This window comes from Callionymus lyra, chromosome 2 (genome assembly GCF_982586985.1).
Source record: "Callionymus lyra chromosome 2, fCalLyr1.hap1.1, whole genome shotgun sequence".
NCBI lineage: Eukaryota > Metazoa > Chordata > Actinopteri > Syngnathiformes > Callionymidae > Callionymus > Callionymus lyra.
In genome coordinates this window covers 4,833,743-4,859,097 of record NC_141819.1, presented here as the reverse complement: position 1 = coordinate 4,859,097, position 25,355 = coordinate 4,833,743, and the positions used below count along the sequence as shown (strand labels likewise).

Below are 25,355 nucleotides of genomic sequence, written 5' to 3'. Positions count from 1 at the left end.
TCTTAAAGAAGAACTAACAGGTCTGAGCCTAAATTCTTACTGGTTGATGGACCATCAAATACTAATGTCATGCAATACAATGGAAATTAATGATTTAAAAATCATCAACTGTGATTTTCTGCATTTTAGTTTTAGATTCTGTCCTTCAAAGTTGAACCTTTGATACAAATGACAGACTCTACATGCTTTGTAAGAGAGAAAACTTCAAAAATGTATCAAATACTTGTTCTCTCCACTGTAAATGTCTAAATCAATATCCAAACACGTGTATATTATATTTTAAAAAAGCAAACTACCTGAAACTCTTTCACCAGGTTGTCGGTTCGCTTCCAGGTCGGGAGGATGACCTTCATGTGTGGAGTGTGTATGTTCTCCTCGTGTTGTGTGGGTTTACTCCGGACACTCCGGTTTCCTCCCACAGTCCAAAAACATACAGAGGTTGATGGAGAACTTGGGGAAAATAAGTCCGTATGTGTCTTTGTGTTCCCTGAGACAGACTGGCCTCCTGTCCAGGATGTCCCCGCCTCTCGCCCCTAAACTCTGGGATAGACTCTAATCTATTTCTTCATGCTGTATTTCAGTTATTTTCCAGAATGCTTCTTTCCATCATAGTCAAATACACCCCAGGTGTGTCATTATTAGGTAATATAATATGTTTGGATGTAGAGACATTAAGGGGAATACAAGTTAGAAAATATTTTAAATAATGTAAAACAGATAAATAAAGAGTATTTCCTAATTCTCTATTCTATGGAATACCATGAGTGACAAGATTAGTGAATAATAAAGTGTTTGTAAATAACCACATCCAGGGGAAAAGACTATTAAATGGCTATTGTGAGATAAATACATGCATAAATGTGTATTTCTGGTATTCCATACATCTAAACACGTTCTTTCTGTTTCTCTCATCGCCCCCTACTGTCCAGAGTCACAAACAACATATCTGTCCATCATTGATATCAGACAAACATTTGCTGTTTACATTACATCTTCTGTCTGTTTCTTTTTTAACGAATAAACATGTTTCCTGTCATCATACTTCAATATTCACTTTTCTTTTCAGTCATTTGTTTTAGTTTGTTTCTGAGCGATTAGTTAATAATTGTCTCATGTAGTTAATCCTGCCATTAAAGCTCTTTCTTACATTTTGAACTCGTCATATTCTCTATTGTTGATTCTTCTGGGATCCGCTCTGATGCCTTCACTGCTCAGGATGTCTCCCACAAATGTCAGTTCCTTCACTCCAAGCTGTCATTTCTCCTTATTCAGCTTCAAATATGTATTTCTGTTCACTTCAAGAACGTTAACAGTCTCATGTCATGTTCAGCGCTTGTGTCGTCCATTTATTATTATTTCCGTCTCTTTCCAGGGGCTCATAGATGGTGTGTGTTGTCTTGTCAAACACCTCAGATACTGAAACTATGACAAACATCCTTTGAATTTATATTTGCTTTATGAACTGTTGGATTTATAGTTTTATAGTGAGACGAGTGCAACACATGTGTATTTATATTACGTTTATGGAATAAAAGTGTTTCCTGTTTACATACATATAGTCATCATGTGATACTGAAAGTGTGTTTTTCAAGGAGATGCTCAGATCACATGAGGAAAACCTGCTCTTGCTGAGCTTCAATTCAAACCTGTTCAGCTTCTGGTGGATCATTTTAATATGTTATCAAAACAAGCCTATATTTTCTGACCAATTTTTCTAAATTGTCTAAAATAACTAATGAACACTCGTGTATAAAACTCATCATGTTGTCGTAAATGAACTCTGGATCACCACACGACCTGCAGCAGCCAATCAGATCCCTCCTGAGTGTGTGGACATGGTGACAGAGGTCAGAGGGTTCAATGACCTCCAGAAGGAGGAGTACTTCAGGAAGAGGTTCAGAGATGAGGAGCTGACCAGCAGCATCATGTCTCACATAAGGAGGTCACGAAGCATCTACATCATGTGTCACATCCCGATCTTCTGCTGGATCACTGCCACAGTTCTGGACATGTTGAAGAGCACAGAGACAGGACAGCTGCCCAACACCCTGACTGAGATGTACATCTACTTCCTGGTGGTTCAGATCAAAGTCAAGAAGCTGAAGTTTGACGGAGGATCTGGGACTGACACAGTTTGGGATCCTGAGAGCAAGAAGATGATGGAGTCTCTGGGAAAACTGGCTTTTGAGCATCTGCAGAGTGGAAACTTGATCTTCTATAAGTCAGACCTCACAGAGTGTGACATCAACATCTCAGCAGCTTCAGTTTACTCAGGAGTGTTCACTCAGATCTTCAGAGAGGAGAGAGGACTGTACCAGGACAAGGTGTTCTGCTTCATCCACCTGAGTGTTCAGGAGTTTCTGGCTGCTCTTCACGTCCACCAGACCTTCATCAACTCTGGAGTCAACCTGATGGAAGCAAAACTAACATCCAAACTGACAGAAATCGACAAAAGTCAAACAGAAAGGTTCTACCAGACAGCAATAGATGAGACTCTGAAAAGTCCAAATGGACATCTGGACTTGTTCCTGCGCTTCCTTCTGGGTCTTTCTCTGCAGACCAGCCAGAGTCTCCTTCCAGGTTTGTTGACACAGACAGGAAGTAGCTCCTGGACCAATCAGGACACAGCAAAGCTCATCAAGGAGAAGATAAGTGAGGATGTGTCTCCAGAGAGAATCATCAACCTGTTCCACTGTCTGAATGAAGTGAAGGACACTTCTCTGGTGGAGGAGGTCCAACAGCAGCTGAGATCAGGACGTCTCTCCACTAAACAAATGTCTTCTTCTCAATGGTCGGCCCTGGCCTTCATCTTACTGTCCTCAGAGGAACATCTGGACGAGTTTGACCTGAAGAAATACTCAATAAATGTTTCAGACGAGGCTCTTGAGAGGCTTCTGCCGGTGGTTCAAGCTGCAAACAAAGTTCTGTAAGTTGTTCAAACATTTCTGATGATATGAACTAAACATGAATGTTTGATTTACTCTTTGATGATTGTTGTGTTTGTCATCGTGTTTAACAAACTGATCCTAATTTAGACAAACCTTCCTCAAATATTCATACAATATGTGATTTTATGATGTAACTAGTTCAGTCTTGTCAAATAGAGAATTGAAAAGTAAAGATGTTACGTAGTTTATAAAAATATCATCTTAATAAATCATTGTAATGATAAACAAACAAGCGTCAACTTTAAATGAAAATGAATAATAATCAAAAGAACATATTTAAAACATGTGGCCTCATTAATTATACTGCGTATACACAAATGAATGTGTACGCAACATTTATTTATAGTAAATAAACTTAAGTTAGCATGTGTGACCTTCACAGCAGCTCTGAGCCTGATTTCTACAAAATCTTCATCTTAAATTCACATGAAGTTTCTTGAATGAAACAAAACCACGAAGGTTACATCAATAAAAATGCAGCTTTATTTAACTTTACTGTTTCATACAAAAGGTCAACTCTTGTCTTTTTCTCAGGAAATGTGTTCTATAAAATAAATAATAAAATCAAAGGGGTTCGTCTTCATAGTCCTCTTTGTCCGACTGCATGTATTTAATTTAAAATATTCATGTCAGGTATTACTTTAAGATTCTTTTTAAGCAAAATAAGTTGATAAATGTCACTTCCTGTTGGAGCAGTTGAATCTATTTTCAGCTCATGAACTGAATATTGAAAAACATTTGCTTTGTTTCTTATGCAAGTAGATCAGTGTCATCAGAGAATTGAAGGATTGAATTTAACATTTCATTTTATTAAAATGTTCTATTTTTTTAACCATAGAAATATTTTCTGAATCATTTTATTCAATAATTTAAATATTGAAAGGTTGGTTTTTGTTTTCATTGAATAAACATTTTTTACACATAGAGTTTAATATATATATATATATATATATATATATATATATTTTTTTTTTATATATATTGGATTTTAAACACGTTTAAAAATAAATTTAAAAGGATACTTGTTAAAAATATTGAATCTCGATTTATTTTAATTTATTCAGCATTTTTATAATGTCTGTGTTTTGAAGAGGTAAAAAAAAGAGGTAAAAAATATTTCTATTTTAACGTTGTAGTTTTGAAGAGGTACAAAAAAACTACAACATTAAACTATAAATATTGTTTACCTATTCAAAACACAGACGTTATTTATTTTGTTTTTTTTAAATAGAAAATTGAAAAAGTCACTTGTTGATGAAACTCGTCTCTTTCACAGGCTGATCTACTGTCAACTGTCAGAGAGAAGTTGTTCACTTCTGTCCTCAGTCCTCAGCTCTCCGTCCTCTAGTCTGACTCTACTGGACCTGAGTGACAACAACGAGCTGCAGGATCCAGGAGTGGAGCTGCTGTCTGCTGGACTGAAGAGTCCACACTGTCACCTGGAGACTCTCAGGTCAGAACATCATCTTCTCTCTTCATGTCTGGTCCACAGTTCATCTGGTTTCTTGTCTCTCAGGAGAAATGAAGATAGAAATAAATGTCATGTTTCTAATATCTGGAGAGAAACTAGACGAGTGTCGTCTCAGCTCTTGTTTCCTGGTTGATGAAGCAACTGAGCCAGATTTCCTTGTTCGCAGACGATGTGTTGATAAATGTCACTTCCTGTTGAAGTATTATTTATTTTCAGCTCATGAACTGAATGTTGAAAAACACTTTATTTCATTTAATTTGATTAATCAAGATCAAGTTGATCACATGAAAACATTCACTGAAATACTTGTTCATGTTCCAACAATTCAGCATAAATCAATGATGTCTCACTAGTTTGTAGGAAAGTCTGTTTTTCTAAAGTAAATATTTAACAACAAACCACAACCTCAACATTGTTGTTACTCCTTCTTCATGTTTGTGTTTCTGTCGTCATGTTCAACATTTCACCCTCATTTATACCAACCTGATAAATATTCAAACAAACATGTGACCATGATCTTATGAAAGTAAATAGTTGATTGTTTTTAAATAAAGAATTGAAAAAGTCACTTGTTGATGAAACTCGTCTCTTTCACAGGCTGAGCGACTGTCGACTGTCAGAGAGAAGTTGTTCACTTCTGTCCTCAGTCCTCAGCTCTCCGTCCTCTAGTCTGACTCTACTGGACCTGAGTCTCAACAAGCTGCAGGATCCAGGAGTGGAGCTGCTGTCTGCTGGACTGAAGAGTCCACACTGTCACCTGGAGACTCTCAGGTCAGAACATCATCTTTTCTACATCATCAAAGCTCAAATGTAAAGTCAGAGGTGGAAACACGAGTCAAAGTCTGTCATCACTTTGTTCTTCAGTGAAGCAGCTCATAGATACATTTGTATGTTTGTGTAGCAGGTAAAGATGTTACGTAGTTTATAAAAATATCATCTTAATAAATCATTGTAATGATAAACAAACAAGCGTCAACTTTAAATGAAAATGAATAATAATCAAAACAACAGTCCTTCATATTCTTTATCCAGTGTTCTCGCGTCATCTGTCTCGTAGAAGACAAAACACTTTAGAGTGGAATCTTGAGGTGTGTCTTTGATTTGTTTTCATTGTTTGTTTTTTCCACCGTTGTTGTCTCTGTTCTTCTCTTATGGTTCATCTGTTGTTCATGAGGTCTACGACTATTTTAACAGTCGACTGGTCACCAAATATTCAACCATTAAGTCGACTAATCGCATCATTCTTACATTTTTCTTCAATTTATCATGAAGTTTCTTTAATGAAACAAAACTACTTTACTTACTTTAAGCTTCTTTTGAAGCTAAATATGTTCATAAATGTACATTGAAGCCAATAAGTTTTGTTTGTCATGTCTTTTACTGAGACTCCAATTCATTCAGCAACAGTCCAAACCAACAGAGTCAAAACAACCATCAACGGAGACTTAAAACATAAACAAAAAAACAGCAGATCTTTGTTCAGTTAATAAGTATTTTGTACACGTCAGTATTATTAAAGGAATCATAAATACTTTTGTCTTGTGACAGAGAAAACACTCAGAGTGGTGACTTTGACGAACTGAACCACATTAACAAGTCATTTCAAAGTCAATTGTTTACAATAAACGACTGTTTTTACTTGAATTTAATGTTGCAACTGTGTGAATAAAATCATTATAAAATAAAGATAAATAATACAATTACAAAATACTTAATTTCACTGACACGTATAAAAAGTATTGTTTTGTAAAAGCATCAGTTAACAGTCAAATCATATATTGATGATCATTTTAAAGACGTGGTTAAAGTCATCATGTGTGGTGGATGTAAAGAGATCAATGAAAGTTGATGTCATTTGCTGTAAGATTAACTTCAAATGTGAAGAAGATATTTCTGTTTGATTATTGATTCTTTCAGGTAGTAGATCCAGATATGAACATTTTATTTTGTAACATTTAGGAAATCCATGTGTGGTGAGTTGTTTGTTTTTGTACAGTGTAGGCTGCCCTCATCGTGTACTGACACTATTGTTAACTCGTCATCTTCATCAGCCGCTGGTTACGACTTCTTCACCCTCATTTAGAGGATTAGCGCCCCCACAAACAGGACAGGAGAGATGAAGTATTGACGTGACAACCAAGTGTGTTGTAAGAAAATATCAATATTTGTGCTCAGGTTATATACGGGTGTGAAAACTAACATGTTGGTAAGAAATGTCTTTCTCCAATGATTTGTGAGGCTCATCTACAACTACTTCACTTCACACTGAACACATGTGTCTCCATTTCTTGTTGAATCCATTGTGCTGATGGTATCTGTGATCATTCTCCTGACATGTGACTGTTGCAACAATCAGTCTCATCAAGTTGATCATGGTTTTCAACATTTTCAAGGTCAAACATTAAGAGAGAAAAGTGTCGATTTCCTACTTTGAATATGACGTGTTGATAAATGTCACTTCCTGTTGGAGCAGTTGAATCTATTTTCAGCTCATGAACTGAATATTGAAAAACATTTGCTTTGTTTCTTATGCAAGTAGATCAGTGTCATCAGAGAATTGAAGGATTGAATTTAACATTTCATTTTATTGATTGTTGTATTTTTTTAAACATAGAATTATTTTCTGAAAAATTTAATTCAACAATTTAAATATTGAAAGGTTGGTTTTGTTTTCATTGAATAATGGAAAAAAATTTTAGACATAGAGATTCATATATATATATATATATTATATATTGGATTTTAAACACGTTTAAAAAATAAATGTAAAAGGATACTTGTTAAAAAATATTGAATCTCGATTTTTTAAATTTATGATTCCATACCAGCATTTTTATAATGTCTGTGTTTTGAAGAGGTAAAAAAATATATATTTTTAACGTTGTAGATTTAAAGAGGTAAAATATATATATATATATATTAATGTTGTAGTTTTGAAGAGATAAAATGAAATACAACATTTAAATATTCTTTTATTTCTATTTTTTACCTCTTCAAAACTCCAGGGTTAAAATTTATATTGGATTTTAAACACTTTGACATTTTTATAATGAATTTAAAAGGATACTTGTTGATAACAATATTAAACTATACGTGTGAAAAAAACCTTTACTCAATTAAAACATATTGTTTTTATTATAAATTATAAATAAATAAATAAACTCTTTCAATTCTTGTCAAATAGAAAATTGAAAAAGTCACTTGTTGATGAAACTCTTCTCTTTCACAGGCTGATCTACTGTGGACTGTCAGAGAGAAGTTGTTCACTTCTGTCCTCAGTCCTCAGCTCTCCGTCCTCTAGTCTGACTCTACTGGACCTGAGTAGAAACAAGCTGCAGGATCCAGGAGTGGAGCTGCTGTCTGCTGGACTGAAGAGTCCACACTGTCACCTGGAGACTCTCAGGTCAGAACATCATCTTCTCTCTTCATGTCTGGTCCACAGTTCATCTGGTTTCTTGTCTCTCAGGAGAAATGAAGATAGAAATAAATGTCATGTTTCTAATATCTGGAGAGAAACTAGACGAGTGTCGTCTCAGCTCTTGTTTCCTGGTTGATGAAGCAACTGAGCCAGATTTCCTTGTTCGCAGACGATGTGTTGATAAATGTCACTTCCTGTTGAAGTATTATTTATTTTCAGCTCATGAACTGAATGTTGAAAAACACTTTATTTCATTTAATTTGATTAATCAAGATCAAGTTGATCACATGAAAACATTCACTGAAATACGTGTTCATGTTCCAACAATTCAGCATAAATCAATGATGTCTCACTAGTTTGTAGGAAAGTCTGTTTTTCTAAAGTAAATATTTAACAACAAACCACAACCTCAACATTGTTGTTACTCCTTCTTCATGTTTGTGTTTCTGTCGTCATGTTCAAGATTTCTCCCTCATTTATACCAACCTGATAAATATTCAAACAAACATGTGACCATGATCTTATGAAAGTAAATAGTTGATTGTTTTTAAATAAAGAATTGAAAAAGTCACTTGTTGATGAAACTCGTCTCTTTCACAGGCTGATCTACTGTCGACTGTCAGAGAGAAGTTGTTCACTTCTGTCCTCAGTCCTCAGCTCTCCGTCCTCTAGTCTGACTCTACTGGACCTGAGTCACAACAAGCTGAAGGATCCAGGAGTGGAGCTGCTGTCTGCTGGACTGAAGAGTCCACACTGTCACCTGGAGACTCTCAGGTCAGAACATCATCTTCTCTTGGTTCTGATAAGTTTCTAAAAGTGTTTCTCCTTCATTTCAGTCTGTCAAGGTGTCAGATCTCAGAGAGAGGTTGTTCTTCTCTGGCCTCAGCTCTGACATTGAACCCATCCCACCTGAGAGAACTGGACCTGAGCGAGAATCATCCAGGAGGACCAGGACTGGAGCTGCTGTCTGCTGGACTGAAGAGTCCAGACTGGAGACTGGAGACTCTCAGGTATGAACAGAGCAGCAGAACTCACTGACTGAACTCCAAAGATCTTCAGACTGAACATTTGATGCTCAGACTCTTCATCTGAACTGAGCACATGAATCCAAACTCTGAGTTCCTCCATGTTCTCCTGCTGGACACCAGTGGAAGCATGAAGGAGACAGTTGAGACTGAGCAGCCTGTTTATAGATCCATCTTTGTTGTCATCAACAGTCATGACTGAGTCGTCCATTGAGAATAAAACAATATTCATGAAACATCTGAATCAAATGAATCTGATCTTCTGACTCTTTCTTCCTCCAGGCTGGACTTCTGTGGACCACATTGGTTTGACCTGTAAAAATGAATGGTAAGTTTGATTCCATTGATTGACTTCAACATCAAAGCTCATCTGCTGACACAGCAGTTGAAGGTCTTTGTGGACATGGACTTGATGAAGAAGATTCCAGAACAAACGTGCAGATGTTAAAGACTCACAGTTACAGTATCAAGTGAAGCTCTGATTCCAAATCTTCAAGTCCTTCAGCTCAAAACTCTTCAGGAGCTTCAACATCAACATTGTTTCAGTTTGACTGTCAGTGGAGAACAAAGAAATATTTCTGTCAAATATTTGAAATCAGACGTGAGTTTGATCATCAACTCACAATGTTGAGTCACTTTAAACATCATTTCACACATGAATCACTTCATATTGAATCATGTGTTCACTTGAACATCTTCATCACAACTAGACTAGACTCATGTTAGCTACATGCTAGTTTAGCTGCTGACTTCATCTTCAAATCTGACATTCAAGATGATTCTGGGATGTTTCAGTCACATGGTTCTTCTCTCAAGTTCTCAGAAGAATGTTGACAGAACATTGACTCGTCTCAGTTTGGATCAGTATATGATCGTCAAGACAACGTTCTTCCACCATCATCACCTCATGTCTCTTCTTCTCTCGGTCTTCACTCTCACTGGACTCACACACAGCAGCGCCTCCTACTGTCCAACGACAACAGGAACTTGATGGAGGATCAGGATTATCTGGATCATCCTGACAGATTTGAAAAGCTGCGACTGAGGAGTGACTACCACAGTGACTCTCAGAAGAAACAGAGGGAAATAACTTGAAGAGAATTACAGATCAAGCAAGAAGATGAATGTTAAGATGTTCCTTCCAGACTGTTTGATCAACTTCAAATGACTTCAATACATGATTATATTTTTACAGCTCGACTCATTCTTGGAACATCCTGACCTGAAGAGGAACAATCTATTCAAAGATACAAGTAATGCTTCATTGTTTTGCTGCTTATCTGATTATAAATTTTAATAGTTGTTTTCTGAAGTCGTTCCATGACAACAGTTTCCACATTGAACTGATCCTGATGCAAAGAAAGTTGTGGATTCCTGCAGTAAAGTCTTGAAATCACTTTTTAGATCCTGATTTTAAAAGTAAAGCATGGAAACTCATCATTTAGATGTTAAAGTTCATTTAGAAACTACAATGTTTTTTCCACAAGTGTCGGTTTATAAAAGAGGAAGCCACAAGAATGTTGTTTTACTTGTCTTGTCCACTAAGGTAAGGTAAGGTAAGGTAAGGTAAAACTTTATTGATCCCTCAGGAGGTCTCCTTTGGGAAATTGTTTTTTACCAATAGCCAGCAATTTTTCATAAACAATAAAAAATAATACATAAAAAATAAAATAAGAAGAACATAAAGAGGAAGAACAAGATGACACAATCTAAGTCTAAAGACAAAGACAAAGGACATAGGTCAAGGAAAGAAAAACAACAAAGACAAAGATACAAAGACTAACATGGAACAGAACATCCAGATACTTTCACTCCACTCCTGCCCCCGAACTCAGAATTGTACAATTTAATAGCCCGAGGGATGAATGAGTCCCTGAGTCTATTTGTTTTGCACCTGGGTAGGAGCATTCGTGCACTCATTCTGCTTCTCTGCTCACTGATGACAGTGTTCAGAGGATGACTGTCATCATCCATGATGGACAGTAGTTTGTTCAATGATATCCTCTCAGCAACTGTCACCAGTGAGTCCAGCTTCATTCCAACCACAGAACCAGCCCTCCTGATCAACCTGTCCAACCTGTTGACACTCCTCTTGGACACATTTCCACCCCAACACACCACAGCATAGAACAGGACACTTGCCACCACAGACTGGTAGAACATGCAGAGGAGCTTCTTGCAGATGTTAAATGATCGAAGCCTCCTCAGAAAGTACAGTCTACTCTGAACCTTCTTATACACATGGTCTGTGTTGCAGGACCAGTCCAGTTTACTGTCCATCCACACACCGAGGTACTTATAGTTGTCCACTATCTCCACCTCGTCGCCTCTGATGGACACTGGACGTGGCTTTGTCCTGGACCTCCCGAAATCCAAGACCAGCTCCTTGGTTTTTGAGGTGTTCAGCTGCAAGTGGTTCCTCTCACTCCAGTCCACAAAGTCACGTATCAGACTCCTGTAGAGGGTAGTCACGCTTTTGCTATGAAGCAGTGAATCAAAGAGAAACTTTTGAGACCAAAGAAGGAAAATCTCTCTTTAAAACTAATAAACATCATGTATTTAAACAAATATATTGTACTTTTGCTAACCTGAACTCTAGAATTCAAGGGTGAGATAATTCCATATCGGCAGCTGAAGAAAGCCTAAACAATTAGTAAAAATGAACATTTAAATAAAAATTCTGTTCACTCACTCTCTTCACTTTGATGTTCCCTGATCTTGTTTTCAAATAAATCCACTGGTTTGGTCACTTTCTTTTTGTTCATCTTCTGTCCAAGAGAATTCACACACACACACTTACACATGCACGCACACACTCTCTATATCTATTCCCATTAGTGGCCACTTGATGGCGCTAGTGTAGTTATTTCATTGTGACTATAGTCTACCTTTAGTAACGTGATAATAATGAGGATTATTCTGAACAACACCCCATTTAATGACTATTTATAGGAAATAAAGAAGTCAATGACTTTGATGATAACTAGCTTCTCTCTATAGACTACATATTAGTTGACAAGAGTAATTTATAAGAAAGTAATATTAATAAAACAGTTTCTTTTGAACAAAAAAAAAGATGAAAGATGTCAAACATGTTCCAAATGTAACAATATACTTCTACGTATTAATGGCATCCTGGGGTCATCACTAGGACATTGGACTGTGGCAGTTGGGGAGAGAGGTGAAGCAGAATTTTGTGAATTGCTTTCAACTCTATCCAGTTCATGTGTATCTACACTGGCGTAGATCTGACCTGAGATGCCTCCCCATGTTAGAGATGCGTCTGTGAACACCTGAGTGTAATGAAGGACACAACCTAATTCCAAAATTTGATGTCCTGCAAAACCCGACCCTGGTCTTGCTTTGGATCTAGCTTGAGATGACCAAACCATCTCTGGAGGTCCCTCATATGCAGCAAGCCCAGCCGCACCACCTTGTGAGCTGCTGCCATGAGCCCCAGGAGGGACATAACAGCGCCTGCTGTGATCACATGACGCCAAGCTTCCAAGATCCTCACCCCACTTGCTCTCATTGGTTCCAGTGCTGCCTCCACACACTTGGTGAAGGTCCTGGGTGCCAGAGAGTAGCCGAACGGGAGTCAAGTGTATTGACACACTTGATCCTCGAGGGCGAAACGCAAGTATTTGACTATCGAAACTTCAAATGATGCGTTGGTCAGGTCAATAGATGTCATCCAATCCCCTGGACTTACACCTGTCAGCAGTCCTTTACTGTCAACATCCGAAATGGGTTGGTAGCTATAAACTTGTTCAAATAGCTGAGGTCCAGTATGGGCCTCCATCCACCATTCTACTTTGGCACAAGGAAGTACCGGGAGTAAAACCCGCTCATCATCTCTGCTGTTGGAACCGGCTCTATCACCTTCTTCAGCAGGTCTAGAGACCTAATTTTTTAGACAGGATAACTTCTCCTGTTTTGCAACGTTTGTCCAGAGAATCCCTAAAAAATGCGGATATGCACATCTTCAAGTGTGGTTGCCAGGCAGGTGTGGTATTCTACCAGTGATTTGACTCTAACCTGAGTTGAGCTGGTCTCCACTCAGTAATCAGTATGCATGAGTATATTTTATTATTGTCTTACTTTATATTCGATTATCCTTTTAGCATTCATTTAAGTATGGCGTATATGTTTATAACAACTTTAATCTAACAACTCCACAATTTTTTTAATTAGTGGTTGTTCCGCAGCAACATTTTATCAATTACCTCTTTTATCAAATATTCATCATCTTACAAACAACACATCATTATCATGCACCTGCACACGCTATATGTATGACCGAAACTATAATAGTCTGCCTGCAATATGATTTTTTTATTGCGCGACATAAGATTCGGGCCCCATTCTGAAGTAGTCATTCATCTTTCCCTCGTCGTGCTCAGTCGTCCAGTCCATCCTCGTCATCTTCAGTCGTTCTGACTGTTCCTCCTCAGTCGGTCCGACTGTTCCTCCTCGTATTCCAGTTGGTCCTCTTCGTCCATGTCCCAAGCCCAGTCCATCTTCTCCAACGTCCTCCAGGTCCATCTTCTTCAACCTACACACAAATAACCTTCATTCAGGAGTAGCTCTGACCATGAATATTTTATTAAGGTAAAAAGAAATGCAGATTTTCCCCATGTATTGATCCGTGTGTGTTTCTTCGGATAGGGGAATGTGTTTGATGAAACTTATCTTTTGTGTACGTCTGTCTACTCATCCAGGTCAGGACATTCCCTTAACTTGATTTTTTTATATCCTCCAGTGTCGGTTATCGGGGCATCCCCCATTCTTACAACAGGACATGGTACCAAGAATCCCCAAATTATGAACATCATTGTCACCAATCCTGTCCACTGTTCATTCATTCCATTCATACATCAACCTCCCCTAGAGGACACATAAGATCTTGTTTATGTTACCTGTCCTTTGGGCTACTGTTGTCTGGGCATCTCATAGATCACCCTGATATTTTTATTTTTTATCAGTTCAATGGACTTTACCAACACCAACGCAATGAACACACTCTTTGTGCTCACCTCGTCAAGCCTGAATACTTATGTTATAATATCCTAAATTATTTCTTAAAAAACTTTTGATATGAAAATCACAAGCAAAAACCTTTTTTAACCGAATATAAGTTTAAAGGCCTTGAGACACAGCGCCTATTATCGGGCTTCTGGCGCCGTCGGGCAGTCCTGTGTAGTCGATGCCCCGAGTCCCTTTGGTGTGTATTCCCCAGTCGGGAGTCGGCGTCCTCGTCGGACGAAGAGAGAGGCGGGTGCAAGCGTTCAGTCTGGAGGCGGGAGTCTGGCTCAATGGTCAATCCTATTGGTTGAGTGCTAGGTTTAGCTAGCGAATCAGCGCAGGACAATGAAGCGGTGTCCCGCTGGAACAGTTGCCTGTTGTCTCATTTAATCTAATAATTCAAATGTTCACGGGCGGAGCTCACACTCATGGGCGTTGGTTCCGGTCTTCACTTCCAACCTGGGGTCTCACCGGCTCCGTTGGTCCTTTTGTGCACATCTTCAGGTGTGGTTGCTAGACAGACACAAATGTTTATTCTACCGGTGATTTGACTCTAACCTGAGTTGAGCTGGTCTCAGTAATCAGTTTGCATGAATGTTGATTGTGTGCAGGAACAAAAGTTCTTAGCATCAAGCAGAGTATACTTTATTATTCTCTTACTTTATATTTGATCATCTTTTAGCATTCATTTAATTATGCATAAATGTTCATAAGAATTTTAATAGTTAGAAACATTCTAAAAAACACATAACATACATTATTTAAGACTCAAAGAAACAAACTTTAATATTTTCTTTGAGACAAGTTTATATTTCTTACATTTACCTTTAAATGATGAGATAAAAGATGTTGAATTATTTACGACAGTTGATGCAATATTTGACCTCTGACTCGTATTCTTACGAGGTCCACCTGGTATTGAAACCTCGACATAAAAGATTGTTCAAAAAAAGAATCTGTATTTTAAGCTTGTTATTCTTCTTCTATTTATTCTTCTTTTCACGATACAATTGTTCCATTTTAAGATCAATTCTAACAGAAAGGAAATGACATCACACATAGTACAAATCTTTATTTTTCATCTTAGGTAACGTCCACTTCAAGATAGTTCTGTGAAGAAACAAATCATTTCTATTTCAAACAAAGACTTGCTAACAAGTAACAAATGAATGTTCACTGCCTTTGTCTTCCTCAGATTTTCTTCAGAAAAATCCACACAGAATTAAGTTTTTATCTCACATAGGAGCCGAAAAATATGAAGCAAGTTTTGATAATCGCTACTATTTCAGTCGAGCCACAAAAGAACCAAAATTCAGTAACAAACCTAAAATTCTAAAGAACAGATTACTGTGAAAAATAATCCCCCTGAAGTGAACTTTAACCTCACAGAGTTACATGTGTCTGAAGTGAACTTTAACCTCACAGAGCTACATGTGTCTGAAGTGAACTTTAACCTCACAGAGCTACATGTGTCTGAAGTGAACTTTAACCTCACAGAGCTACATGTGTCTGAAGTGAACTTTAACCTCACAGAGCTACATGTGTCTGAAGTGAACTTTAACCTCACAGAGCTACATGTGTCTGAAGTGAACTTTAACCTCACAGAGCTACATGTGTCTGAAGTGAACTTTAACCTCACAGAGCTACATGTGTCTGAAGTGAACTTTAACCTCACAGAGCTACATGTGTCTGAAGTGAACTTTAACCTCACAGAGCTACATGTGTCTGAAGTGAACTTTAACCTCACAGAGCTACATGTGTCTGAAGTGAACTTTAACCTCACAGAGCTACATGTGTCTGAAGTGAACTTTAACCTCACAGAGCTACATGTGTCTGAAGTGAACTTTAACCTCACAGAGCTACATGCGTCTGAAGTGAACTTTAACCTCACAGAGCTACATGTGTCTGAAGTGAACTTTAACCTCACAGAGCTACATGTGTCTGAAGTGAACTTTAACCTCATAGAGCTACATGCGTCTGAAGTGAACTTTAACCTCACAGAGCTACATGTGTCTGAAGTGAACTTTAACCTCACAGAGCTACATGTGTCTGAAGTGAACTTTAACCTCACAGTTACATGTGTCTGAAGTGAACTTTAACCTCACAGAGCTACATGCGTCTGAAGTGAACTTTAACCTCACAGAGCTACATGTGTCTGAAGTGAACTTTAACCTCACAGAGCTACATGTGTCTGAAGTGAACTTTCCAAACCTTGACGTCCATGAAGAGATACAATCACCTGTGAGGACGATCATCAGTTTCTTCTCCTCTGTTGCTGATGTGTCAGAGCCCAGTGTGGGGCTGTAGCAGAGACGAAGATCTGTAACTGTGAGAACAAATATATTTCAACCTTACACACTAATGTATGAGCTGAGCAGGTTCGTTCTCTTTTTTGAACACACACAGTTACTCAGCAGAATGTTGCTTCAAACACACTTTATGAATCGTAGAAGTGAAAATAGTCGAAGCCACACCTTGAATAATCCCTGTGCACGTGCAGCGACTGAGTGTCCAGCAGCAAACCACACCAGGGGAAGAGACAGAGACGGGGCAGGGCGTCAATGGTAGGATGGGGACCTGGTGACGTTTGGAAGTTGGTCACCATGTTCTGGTGGTCGACGACAAGTCCGTACTCCTGCACCCCGGAGAGCAAAGTCCTTGTGAAAAAGATGAGAAGTTTATATTTGGCTCAAATGGTTGATGTAAAAAGTCAAACTCACGTTAGAAAAGACTCTGCTCGACATTTGTCTGTTGTAATCAACAGGAAATCATCGACCAGCCTCATCAAACATCTGCAGACACAGAAAGAAAGGTTGTTATACGGAACTGGCTCCCCCTGCTGGCGACACGACACAATGACATCTGTCAACTTCACGACAAACGGACACTTTGTCTTTAGGAAGATCTTGAAACAGCGTGTTCTCCATGTGACCATAGTAGAGGCAGCGGAGCAGACTAGACACCACAGAGCCTCGAGGAATACCTTGACCTTGACGGTACATTCTGGAGGACAAAGAAGATCTGATCTTAGGTTGTAAAGTAAAGATGAGAAAATCAAGCCAGAAAACATGGAGGCTACAAACATCCCCTCAGAACACGTCAGTGATTCTTGACCAAGCATTTATTAAAATAAAGAGAATTATTTAAGGTTAAAATTCAACATCTGTCCAACAATGACAAGAACATTCTTCTGTCCACGTCTGCTTCTCTCACATCCGTCGATACTGAATCTGTCTGAGCAGAAAGAAAAGTTAAAAATGAACACTAACCTCCTCCTGTACTCAACGATGGTCCCAGACAACAACCCAGTGAAGAAGTCCAGCTGCTCTTTCACACAATCGTCTGTGGAGAAATGCTGGAAGAAATAAAGATGACGTGACGAACACAGACTTATTGTATAGTTTCCAGATAAATGCAGCGTAACAGCCGGAGAAAATAAAAACTACGATGAAGAAAATACTTTCAAGGTCATTCTTACCTTCTCTACCAGAACAGTGTGATGAGCTTTCTTGCTTTTCTGCAGCGACGCAACAAAGTTCTTCATGTTGGCTGTTCCTGCAGCTCCGTGGATGATAGTCGCCTGTTTCCACAACACAAATGAGTCGCTTCAGATACACAACGACACAACACGAAAATAAGAAGAACATTTAATGTTCATTTAATGTAGTTCTGACTTCATTGTGTTTCTGTGATCAGTAAACTCACCTCTCGCACAAAAGTCTTCCGAAGACCTTCTTCCGAGTCGGCCCAGATTTTGGCAAAAGTTCGTACGTTGAAAACCATGTCCTCGACTGATGAAAGCACTTGACCTATGACCTCTTGAAGCTTCTTGTGAGGGTCGTGACCTCCACTAACAACCGCCTTGTTCAGGTGAAAACACAAACTGAGTTAAAGGTTAAAAAATAATCTAATGTTGAAGCTTATTTTCTCTTTTGTGGTCATTTTCAAATCCATAAATATTTGGTTATAAATGTCAAGTAAAAACATCTTAAACACGCCTTGTTTTAATAGACAAACATCACTAAAATCAATAATGTTATATTGATTATAATCATGTTATATTTACACACAGGAAACAGTCAGAATGTTTGTCCCTCGTTACAAACAAATTAATAATTTCTCTCAAATGTAACATCATGAATAGTGTTGGGCGACTTACTTTAAAATAGTAACTTAGTTACAATTACTAGTTACTTCTTTCAAAAACAACCCTTTACTTTTTAATAGGGAAAGTTTTTGTAAGAGAGAAACATTTGTACAAGTGTACGGGTCAGTGTAAGTTTGGATGCTGTGATTAAACAAATCACACAAAAAGGTAAGAACAATAAAAGAAAAAAACAAATAGAAATAAAAGATTAAATGCACTGATGGTCATTTTTGTGGCAGATGCAGATGTTCAACTCACGTATCCATTCTTCATTCACTTTTAAAGTAATAGCATAGAGTTCTAACTTTCTATCATGTATGGATATAAAAAGCATCTCATAAAAAATAGAAGTAAAAAGACGCTTTTGTTACAGCAAACCTTTACTCCCAACACTGATGATATATATATACTTAGTAACTATGGGCTTATTTTTGTCTCATAATTATGTGTACATGCACAGAGGGTGATCTGAAAATATTTAATGGTTGTACGAGCGATTTAATATTTCTAAATTGTATTTTGGCATTTACAAATACATTTTTACTTTTATATACTGTATATCATTTAAAAAAAAAAATGTAAATGGTAAAACTTGAAATTCTGTGCGTGAAATTACATTCACATGTCAGATGCAATAACAAAGACTCATTTACAAGTCTTGCAAATGAAAATGATATATTTAGAAATAAAAATGTATTTTTAAGTACCAAAAATACAAGTTAATAAGCCGATATCTACCAATGATCTCTTTAAATAATGTTTTAAGTCAATGTCTCCAGGTGTAGCAAAGATACCTTAACAAAGTAAAAGGGTTCGGCTCTGTTGTCCTTCAATGGCAGGAAGGAGGACAGAACTCGGTGAATGTCGCTCTTTCCCCAAACTGTGGAGCCGAGGAGAGACGGAGACTCTCGCACGAGGGCAAGCAAGACTGCATGTAAGTCGTGAAGATCCTGTGAAACTGGACATGAAGGATGAGACCAACAATAAACATCACATCCATGTGTGCAAGTGAGGATCAACAAGAGGTGAAACACATTTGTACCTGTGTTTTGACCTTCACCCCCATGACCCCAGTGATCGCTCTCATTCCACCCGTCTCTGGAACGAAGCGAAGGCGGGAGACGACGCTTGTACTGGGGAGGGACGCGACCTCGTCTGCACTCAACTCTTCCAGCTGGCATTTAGAAACGTGATTTCTAAAAGTCGCACAAACACATGAGACTTAGAGTTGTTGAGTGGAGAACGTTATAAAAGACTTCAGGCTGAAGAAAAAGGAAGCAAAAGAAGAAGAGGAAAAATAACCCACAGACATGTTCAACATTTTAAGAAGCATCTGTCTCGCCTGCAGTTAAATCAAAACTCTGCAGCGAGAATTCTGAGCCGCTCTAGTAGAAGAACTCACATTTCTCTGATTCTTAAAACTCTTCATTGGCTGCCAGTTTCTTTCAGTACCATTTTAAAATGCTTCCTCCTCGAGGTATTTTTACGTTTCCATGAGCAGCAAGTGAACTTCACATAGTTCTCACACACAGTTTAAAACCTTTACACAGCAGACATGTTTGTTGTCGTTTGTTCCCGTGCACCTGTGCAGAGCCTGTGCAGGTGGGAAGAGGTAAAGTATGAGCCGCCAGTCATCATTTATTTTGATCTGAAACAAACCCCAGTTCCCAGATATCTGCTGATTATGATCAGTGGTCGATTGATTGAACACAACGAGCACAGACTCAAGACTTCAAGCCTTTAAATCTTGAGATAATTGAATGACTTTCATGTCGGTCCTCGTGTACAGGACACTGTAGTTGTGACGTCATCAGCAATGTTCCTTCACTTGTGTTCACCTGAAAGCCAAGTTCTGTAATTCAGCCCAGACATCGTAGCGATAGAACTTGAGAGTTTTCTTCCGTCCGACTCTCTCAGTGGCGTAGAAGCAGGATCTGACCAAGCCAGTCACGTAACAGCCAAGAAGCCAGGCCAGGAAGTGACCCAGCAGGCGTGTGCGATATGCCAGCTCACTGGGGGGAATCCTTCCTGTCCAGGAAGAGTGAAGACAGCATGAGAGCTGGTAGGACGACCATCAGGGGCCTCATGTACTTACACTAAAAATGTACACACTGAGAAGTTCACATCAGAGACGCATCAACAATGTTTGTTGTTACATGTCTGGATATTAAAGTATTCACACACATGTTTCTCTTTCTACACACTGATGATTCTTGTTCATTTACGACAACATGATGAGTTTTATACACGAGTGTTCATCAGTTATTTTAGACAATTCAGAAAAATGTGTCAGAAAATATAGGCTTGTTTTGATAACATATTAAAATGATCCACCAGAAGCTGAACAGGTTTGAACTGAAGCTCAGCAAGAGCAGGTTTTCCTCATGTGATCTGAGCATCTCCTTGAAAAACACACTTTCAGTATCACATGATGACTATATGTATCTAAACAGGAAACACTTTTATTCCATAAACGTAATATAAATACGCATGTTATCCAAACAATCGGGAGATTATTACTAACATCATTAAAAGTCACTGATTCTCTGCAAGAAACTATTCGTGTTAAAGAGCATATTTCTTCTGTAAATTAAATCTTGTTGACCATAACGACGTCCACTCTGCTGTGATTGGTCAAGCATGGAGGTTTGTCACTGCACGTCATCAATCCCCAGAATACTCGCTCCAAGGGACTCGTTGTATAAACAAAGCGGGGCGTGTCTACAGCTGGAGGAGTGGTGCCATTATTACGTCATAATGGACTCTTGTAACCTCTCGTTCGCCCAGATCTCAGAGCAGCTTTATAAAGTAATGAGTTGAAAACATGGTCGTGATGCTATTAAAAGGTGAGAAATCTTTACTGCAGCTAATACGCCAAAAAGGAATTTGGATTGATTCAACTTGTGATTGATGAATCCATGACGATAAAGGAGAGATAAATCTAACACTTTAAGGAACATGCAAGATTGTATTCTCAGGTTGTTTTTATACGATGAGTTAAAGAAGTAGCGTCATGTTTTTCTTTTAACTTTTACTATTCAATTGTTCTCATTACCTGTCTTATTGAACTGCAACCAGTTGCAATCGTTGACTTTCATCTTCAACATCACTTCCTCGACTGATATCTTCTCAAACCTGCCACTGCGCAGGAAGCGTCCGACTCTGACGTAGACGTGTCGTCGGTTGTCCTCCGAGCCCCAGAGCTCCGAGGGTATGACGGCGTCGAGGCACTTCCTCGCGAACAGAGAGACGCGGTGAGCTGCACAGCACTGGCGAAGGAGGAGGTTCAAGTCCTCGCGCCCATCCCTCGCCCTCCTCACTCGTGGACACAGTCTGTGCAGGAATCTGGTGTAGGAACATCTCTGGTGCCGTCTCAGCAGCTGGCTGAACAACGGGACCATGTACAACCAGCGCCTGGGCAACTTCCTCTCGTCTTTCCCCAGTTCTTTGAGACACTTTGGACCACTGAGGAAAACCATCCTGACCAAATCTTCGCCAGTTAATCCTCTGGAAACATCACCGGTCCTCCTCTTCCAGTTGAGGATGAACCCTTGGATTCCGGTGCCTCCGTATGCAAACTGCAGCGAGCGGATGAAAGTTTGTGCTGGAGGCACAGTTTCGTGAGGCGATTTTGAGGCGTTTTCTTGGTCCGGAACCAAACGTGTGTCGTCAAGAGATGTTGAATCAGTTACTACCTCTGGTTCTAAACTGGAGACTTCACACAATCGCCTCCTCTTTCCGGGACGTCTTGTCACTTCATCGTCATTCATTCGACACAATTTTCTCTTGACGGGAGCAGATCTGCCATCGTTTTTAGTTCTTGGACGATTTTTGGTGCATGGTTTCTTTCTTAGAGCTGAAGGTGTTTTTGAATCTTTCTTGTTCTTTGTCCTGGACCAGGACTGGGGAAAGAACCTGGAGCTGGTCTCTGGGGTGGGAACTAGTTCATCGATGGGTGCACCACAAACTTGAAAGAGACATGTTGGGGGGACGGCCATGAATAAGGAGCAGTTCTCCAGCAGATACCGCGACAGATCAGAACCCAGACGGTTAATGATCTTCATCCACAGGTCACTAGAACGGATATAGGCAGCATTTTGATACAAATGACTTTGGAAATGAAAGCGATCAATAGTGTGGTCTCCCTGAGTGGAGCCGTCAATACTATAGCCTAATGTCAAGACGTTTCTCTTTTGTTTCTTCTTCAAAGTGTTCAGGGTGAAAGCCAGGAGTTCAGATGGGGAACAGATCTATGAAATCAATAAGCAACATCGTTATAACATTTACATTTCAACGTTTATATACTTGCATGTCATTTTTATTAAAAAATAAATAATAATAAACGTTTTTTGCCTTTTACTTTCACTTAAATTGAAAATTAAATTCACTCACTTTCTACTCGACCTCATGTCGACTAATGTTGGGATAATTTTCAGAGTCATCTGTTCTTTTTAGAGTTACAGACAAAAATGTTTGTTCATTTTAATGTAGCGACTGGAGCTCAGTTGTCTTCGCCTTCATCTTCGTGCATTGAAGCCTCGACCTTAGAAAGTGTTTTGAAATGCGCTTATGAGGATTAACCTATAGCTGGCGCTGAGAGACTAGAAGCTTCTACAACAAATTAAAATATAGATATATCCATTTATTTTTTTCGGTTGAGAAGTTAAAGTAAAATGAGTGAAATTTAAATTTTGGCTGAACTAACACTTCACATAAACGACTATCTGGTAAAACATAGAGACGTTGTAATACTTGTCATACAACTACATTTGATATTTGGAGTAGGACATGTTTTTATGCGAGTGAAGACAGTTCTTTATTCATGGAGGTTGTTTTGTTGTATCTGTATGGTGTGTGTTATGAATACAGTTGATATGGCCGAGTTGTGTTCTTCTACATGTTGACATCTTCCTTTTAGTTTGTCAATTTGTTGGTTCTATCCTTCCTTACGTTTATGGCAGGAGGCCATCAACATATGCTGTGTCTCAAATCGCATACTACTCTTAGTATACTAGAAGTTAGTGTGCATCAGTTTAGTGTACGTACTAACTAGTAACTAATCCTCCACAGATAGTATGTCTCAAATCAAACTCTGCTGCTACACACCAACAGGAAATGACGCGAAAGCTTCTTCTTCTACTTCTATTTAACGATGATTTCAACCAGCTGTAGGAACACTAGCGACACCTGCTGGCAGCACGTTTTGCAACAACTTTTGGAAAAAGAAATAAAGAAAAAATATGAGAAAATAAATATTTGAAAATGCACCTGTAAGTATATGAATATATATGAATATATATGAATATATATGACGTTAATTACGTTTAAAACGTCATTAAGATGGCGGCTGTTTAGTGTGGTTAGTGTCCATCAATCCATACTCAGTTTTGTGGGCGTGTTAGTACGCCAATTTAGTGTGCATGGCGCACTAAATATCGCATAATAAGAATTGAGACGCACTAATGCACTAAAAATACTAACTTTGAGTACGCTAGTATGCGATTTGAGACACAGCACTACTATCTGTGGAGGATTAGTTACTAGTTAGTACGTACACTATCCTGATGCATACTAACTTCTAGTATACTAAGAGAAGTATGCGATTTGAGACACAGAACGAGTCTGGTTCTGCTTGAGGTTTCTGCCTTCTAAAAGGAAGTTTTCTTTTCTCCACTATAGTCTGACTTAAACGACAACATGTGTCGAGTTAACTTTGTCATAAGAAACTTTATATCAAATTGAATTAGTTTTGCTGAAAGGTTGTACTCGAACCATCCGAACACTGTTCGTGACGATAGGTGTCGCTCTTCAAACGAGTCCTGGACTGAACAGGTACATCACCTGCTCACAGCTCGGTGTCTCGACTGGAATCTCGTCGAAACAAACGAAAATGTTTTCAACGAAGGTTCTGAAGCTGCGCGAGTCCAAGTCCTGGACGAGCGACGGTTCGTGTCCCTCCGAGAACCTGATCCTCTTCGAGAACTCCTCGAGAGTCTCCACGTGAGGATACAAGGCGCGGAGAACGTCGAGGGCTGGAGACAGATCTGGAGAAGACATGTTTACCGCAGAGAATGCTCTGCAGACGCCGGTGACGTCTAAATCACCCGCCGTATCAATAACCAATGAGCGTGTCGCTTACTGAAAAGCGTCCAATCAGGAGTCTTATTACTGTCAGGCTGGTGACAACGGATGTCAGTTGGTTTGTATTATTTTATTATCGTTTGTTAATTGTGTTTGTTATTAATACTTTAAACTACTATGAATCAATATGACGCATTTCTTATATGTCGCGTTTAATCAAAAAGATTTCGAAATAGATATAAATTTACTTAAATCATTGTTTTATTGGATAACAAACATAATTTGTAATACAAATTTAAAAAGTAGATCATTTTTACATGTTCTTGAATTAATGTTTAAAAATGCAACAAAAAAAAGCTTAATCTTGCTGACGTCTTAGAAAAAAATATGAAAAATTAATTACATGAATTTAATAATGTATCTTTTTAAAATAACGTGTGTATTCGTGTTAAAATGACTCCAAACTTATTGTATTGTTGTCTAAGATTCATTCACACAGTAGCTCAACAAGTTTAGAGAAAGTGGGTGAAAAAAAAAGACTTTTTCAACCATGCAAGTAAGTAAGTCATTTGTATTTGTATAGTGCTTTTCCAGACCAGGGTCACAAAGCGCTTAAACTATCAAAACAATATGTGTGGGTTTAGACAACATGTTTCCATTAAAACCAAGCAGTCGCTTCTTAACTTCTCTATTTTTATTTCTTAAAAAAAAATACAACAAAGTATCTTCCAAGTCGTGAAAACATCTCAACCATGGCAGATGTGTGACCACCTGACACTCTCGGTGCTGGGCAGCTGCAGGATTCACTTTGGTAAAAAAAAATAGAGCTGTTACCATGACAACAAGAAGTAACGTTATACTGATTATATTATTTTCCTCTTGAACAAAAAGGTCTTGACTTAGTGTGGATCGGTTGTCGACAGACCAAAAACTTTCCATCCATCCAGAGAATCAGCGTAAGAATAAAATCAGGACAGAATGAATTTTCTTTAATCAGTCGACTCTGGAACATCGAGAAGAAAATTAATATTATTTTTTAATTTAGAGCCATTTATATTATTTCAGGTTAATTCAACCCATGATATTGATTTGAGTCTTTTTACATGAACACAGGTTAAGGTGACAGTCAGTGATGCTTTGAGTTAAGTTATGTACCACTCAGCATGAAGTCTCAAGTTCTAGTTGTAGTTACTTGTGTGTTATTCATGTAAACTAAGACGATCAATGTTGACCATATTAA

At 38.5% G+C, this 25,355-nt stretch overlaps 3 protein-coding genes across 6 annotated transcripts in view; 1 reads left to right on the top strand and 2 right to left on the bottom strand.

Moving 5' to 3' along the window:
* LOC148085116 (NACHT, LRR and PYD domains-containing protein 3-like) overlaps window positions 1-25,355 on the bottom strand; it is a 449,698-nt gene that overhangs the window by 123,487 nt on the left and 300,856 nt on the right. The window lies entirely within an intron of this gene.
* LOC148085125 (NLR family CARD domain-containing protein 3-like) lies at window positions 1,786-10,054 on the top strand. Of its 4 annotated transcripts, XM_087783301.1 has the most exons (8): window positions 1,786-2,926; window positions 4,225-4,401; window positions 5,017-5,190; window positions 7,649-7,822; window positions 8,438-8,611; window positions 8,674-8,847; window positions 9,145-9,190; window positions 9,789-10,054. In XM_087783301.1, the coding sequence occupies exons 1-7, from the start codon at window positions 1,836-1,838 to the stop codon at window positions 9,179-9,181; spliced, it is 2,001 nt and encodes a 666-aa protein (XP_087639427.1). In that variant the 5' UTR covers window positions 1,786-1,835; the 3' UTR covers window positions 9,182-9,190; window positions 9,789-10,054. The 4 variants fall into 4 exon arrangements, with proteins under 4 accessions (XP_087639427.1, XP_087639430.1, XP_087639429.1 ...); XM_087783304.1 differs by lacking the exon at window positions 4,225-4,401; XM_087783303.1 differs by lacking the exon at window positions 8,438-8,611.
* LOC148085124 (telomerase reverse transcriptase-like) lies at window positions 2,797-24,096 on the bottom strand. The gene is made up of 12 exons (XM_087785505.1): window positions 23,876-24,096; window positions 21,090-22,284; window positions 19,873-20,062; window positions 19,077-19,230; window positions 17,593-17,748; window positions 17,366-17,467; window positions 17,157-17,242; window positions 16,774-16,890; window positions 16,608-16,679; window positions 16,362-16,544; window positions 16,127-16,213; window positions 2,797-2,846 (listed from the first exon to the last, which is right to left on the bottom strand). The coding sequence occupies exons 1-11, from the start codon at window positions 24,089-24,091 to the stop codon at window positions 16,171-16,173; spliced, it is 2,514 nt and encodes an 837-aa protein (XP_087641631.1). The 5' UTR covers window positions 24,092-24,096; the 3' UTR covers window positions 2,797-2,846; window positions 16,127-16,170.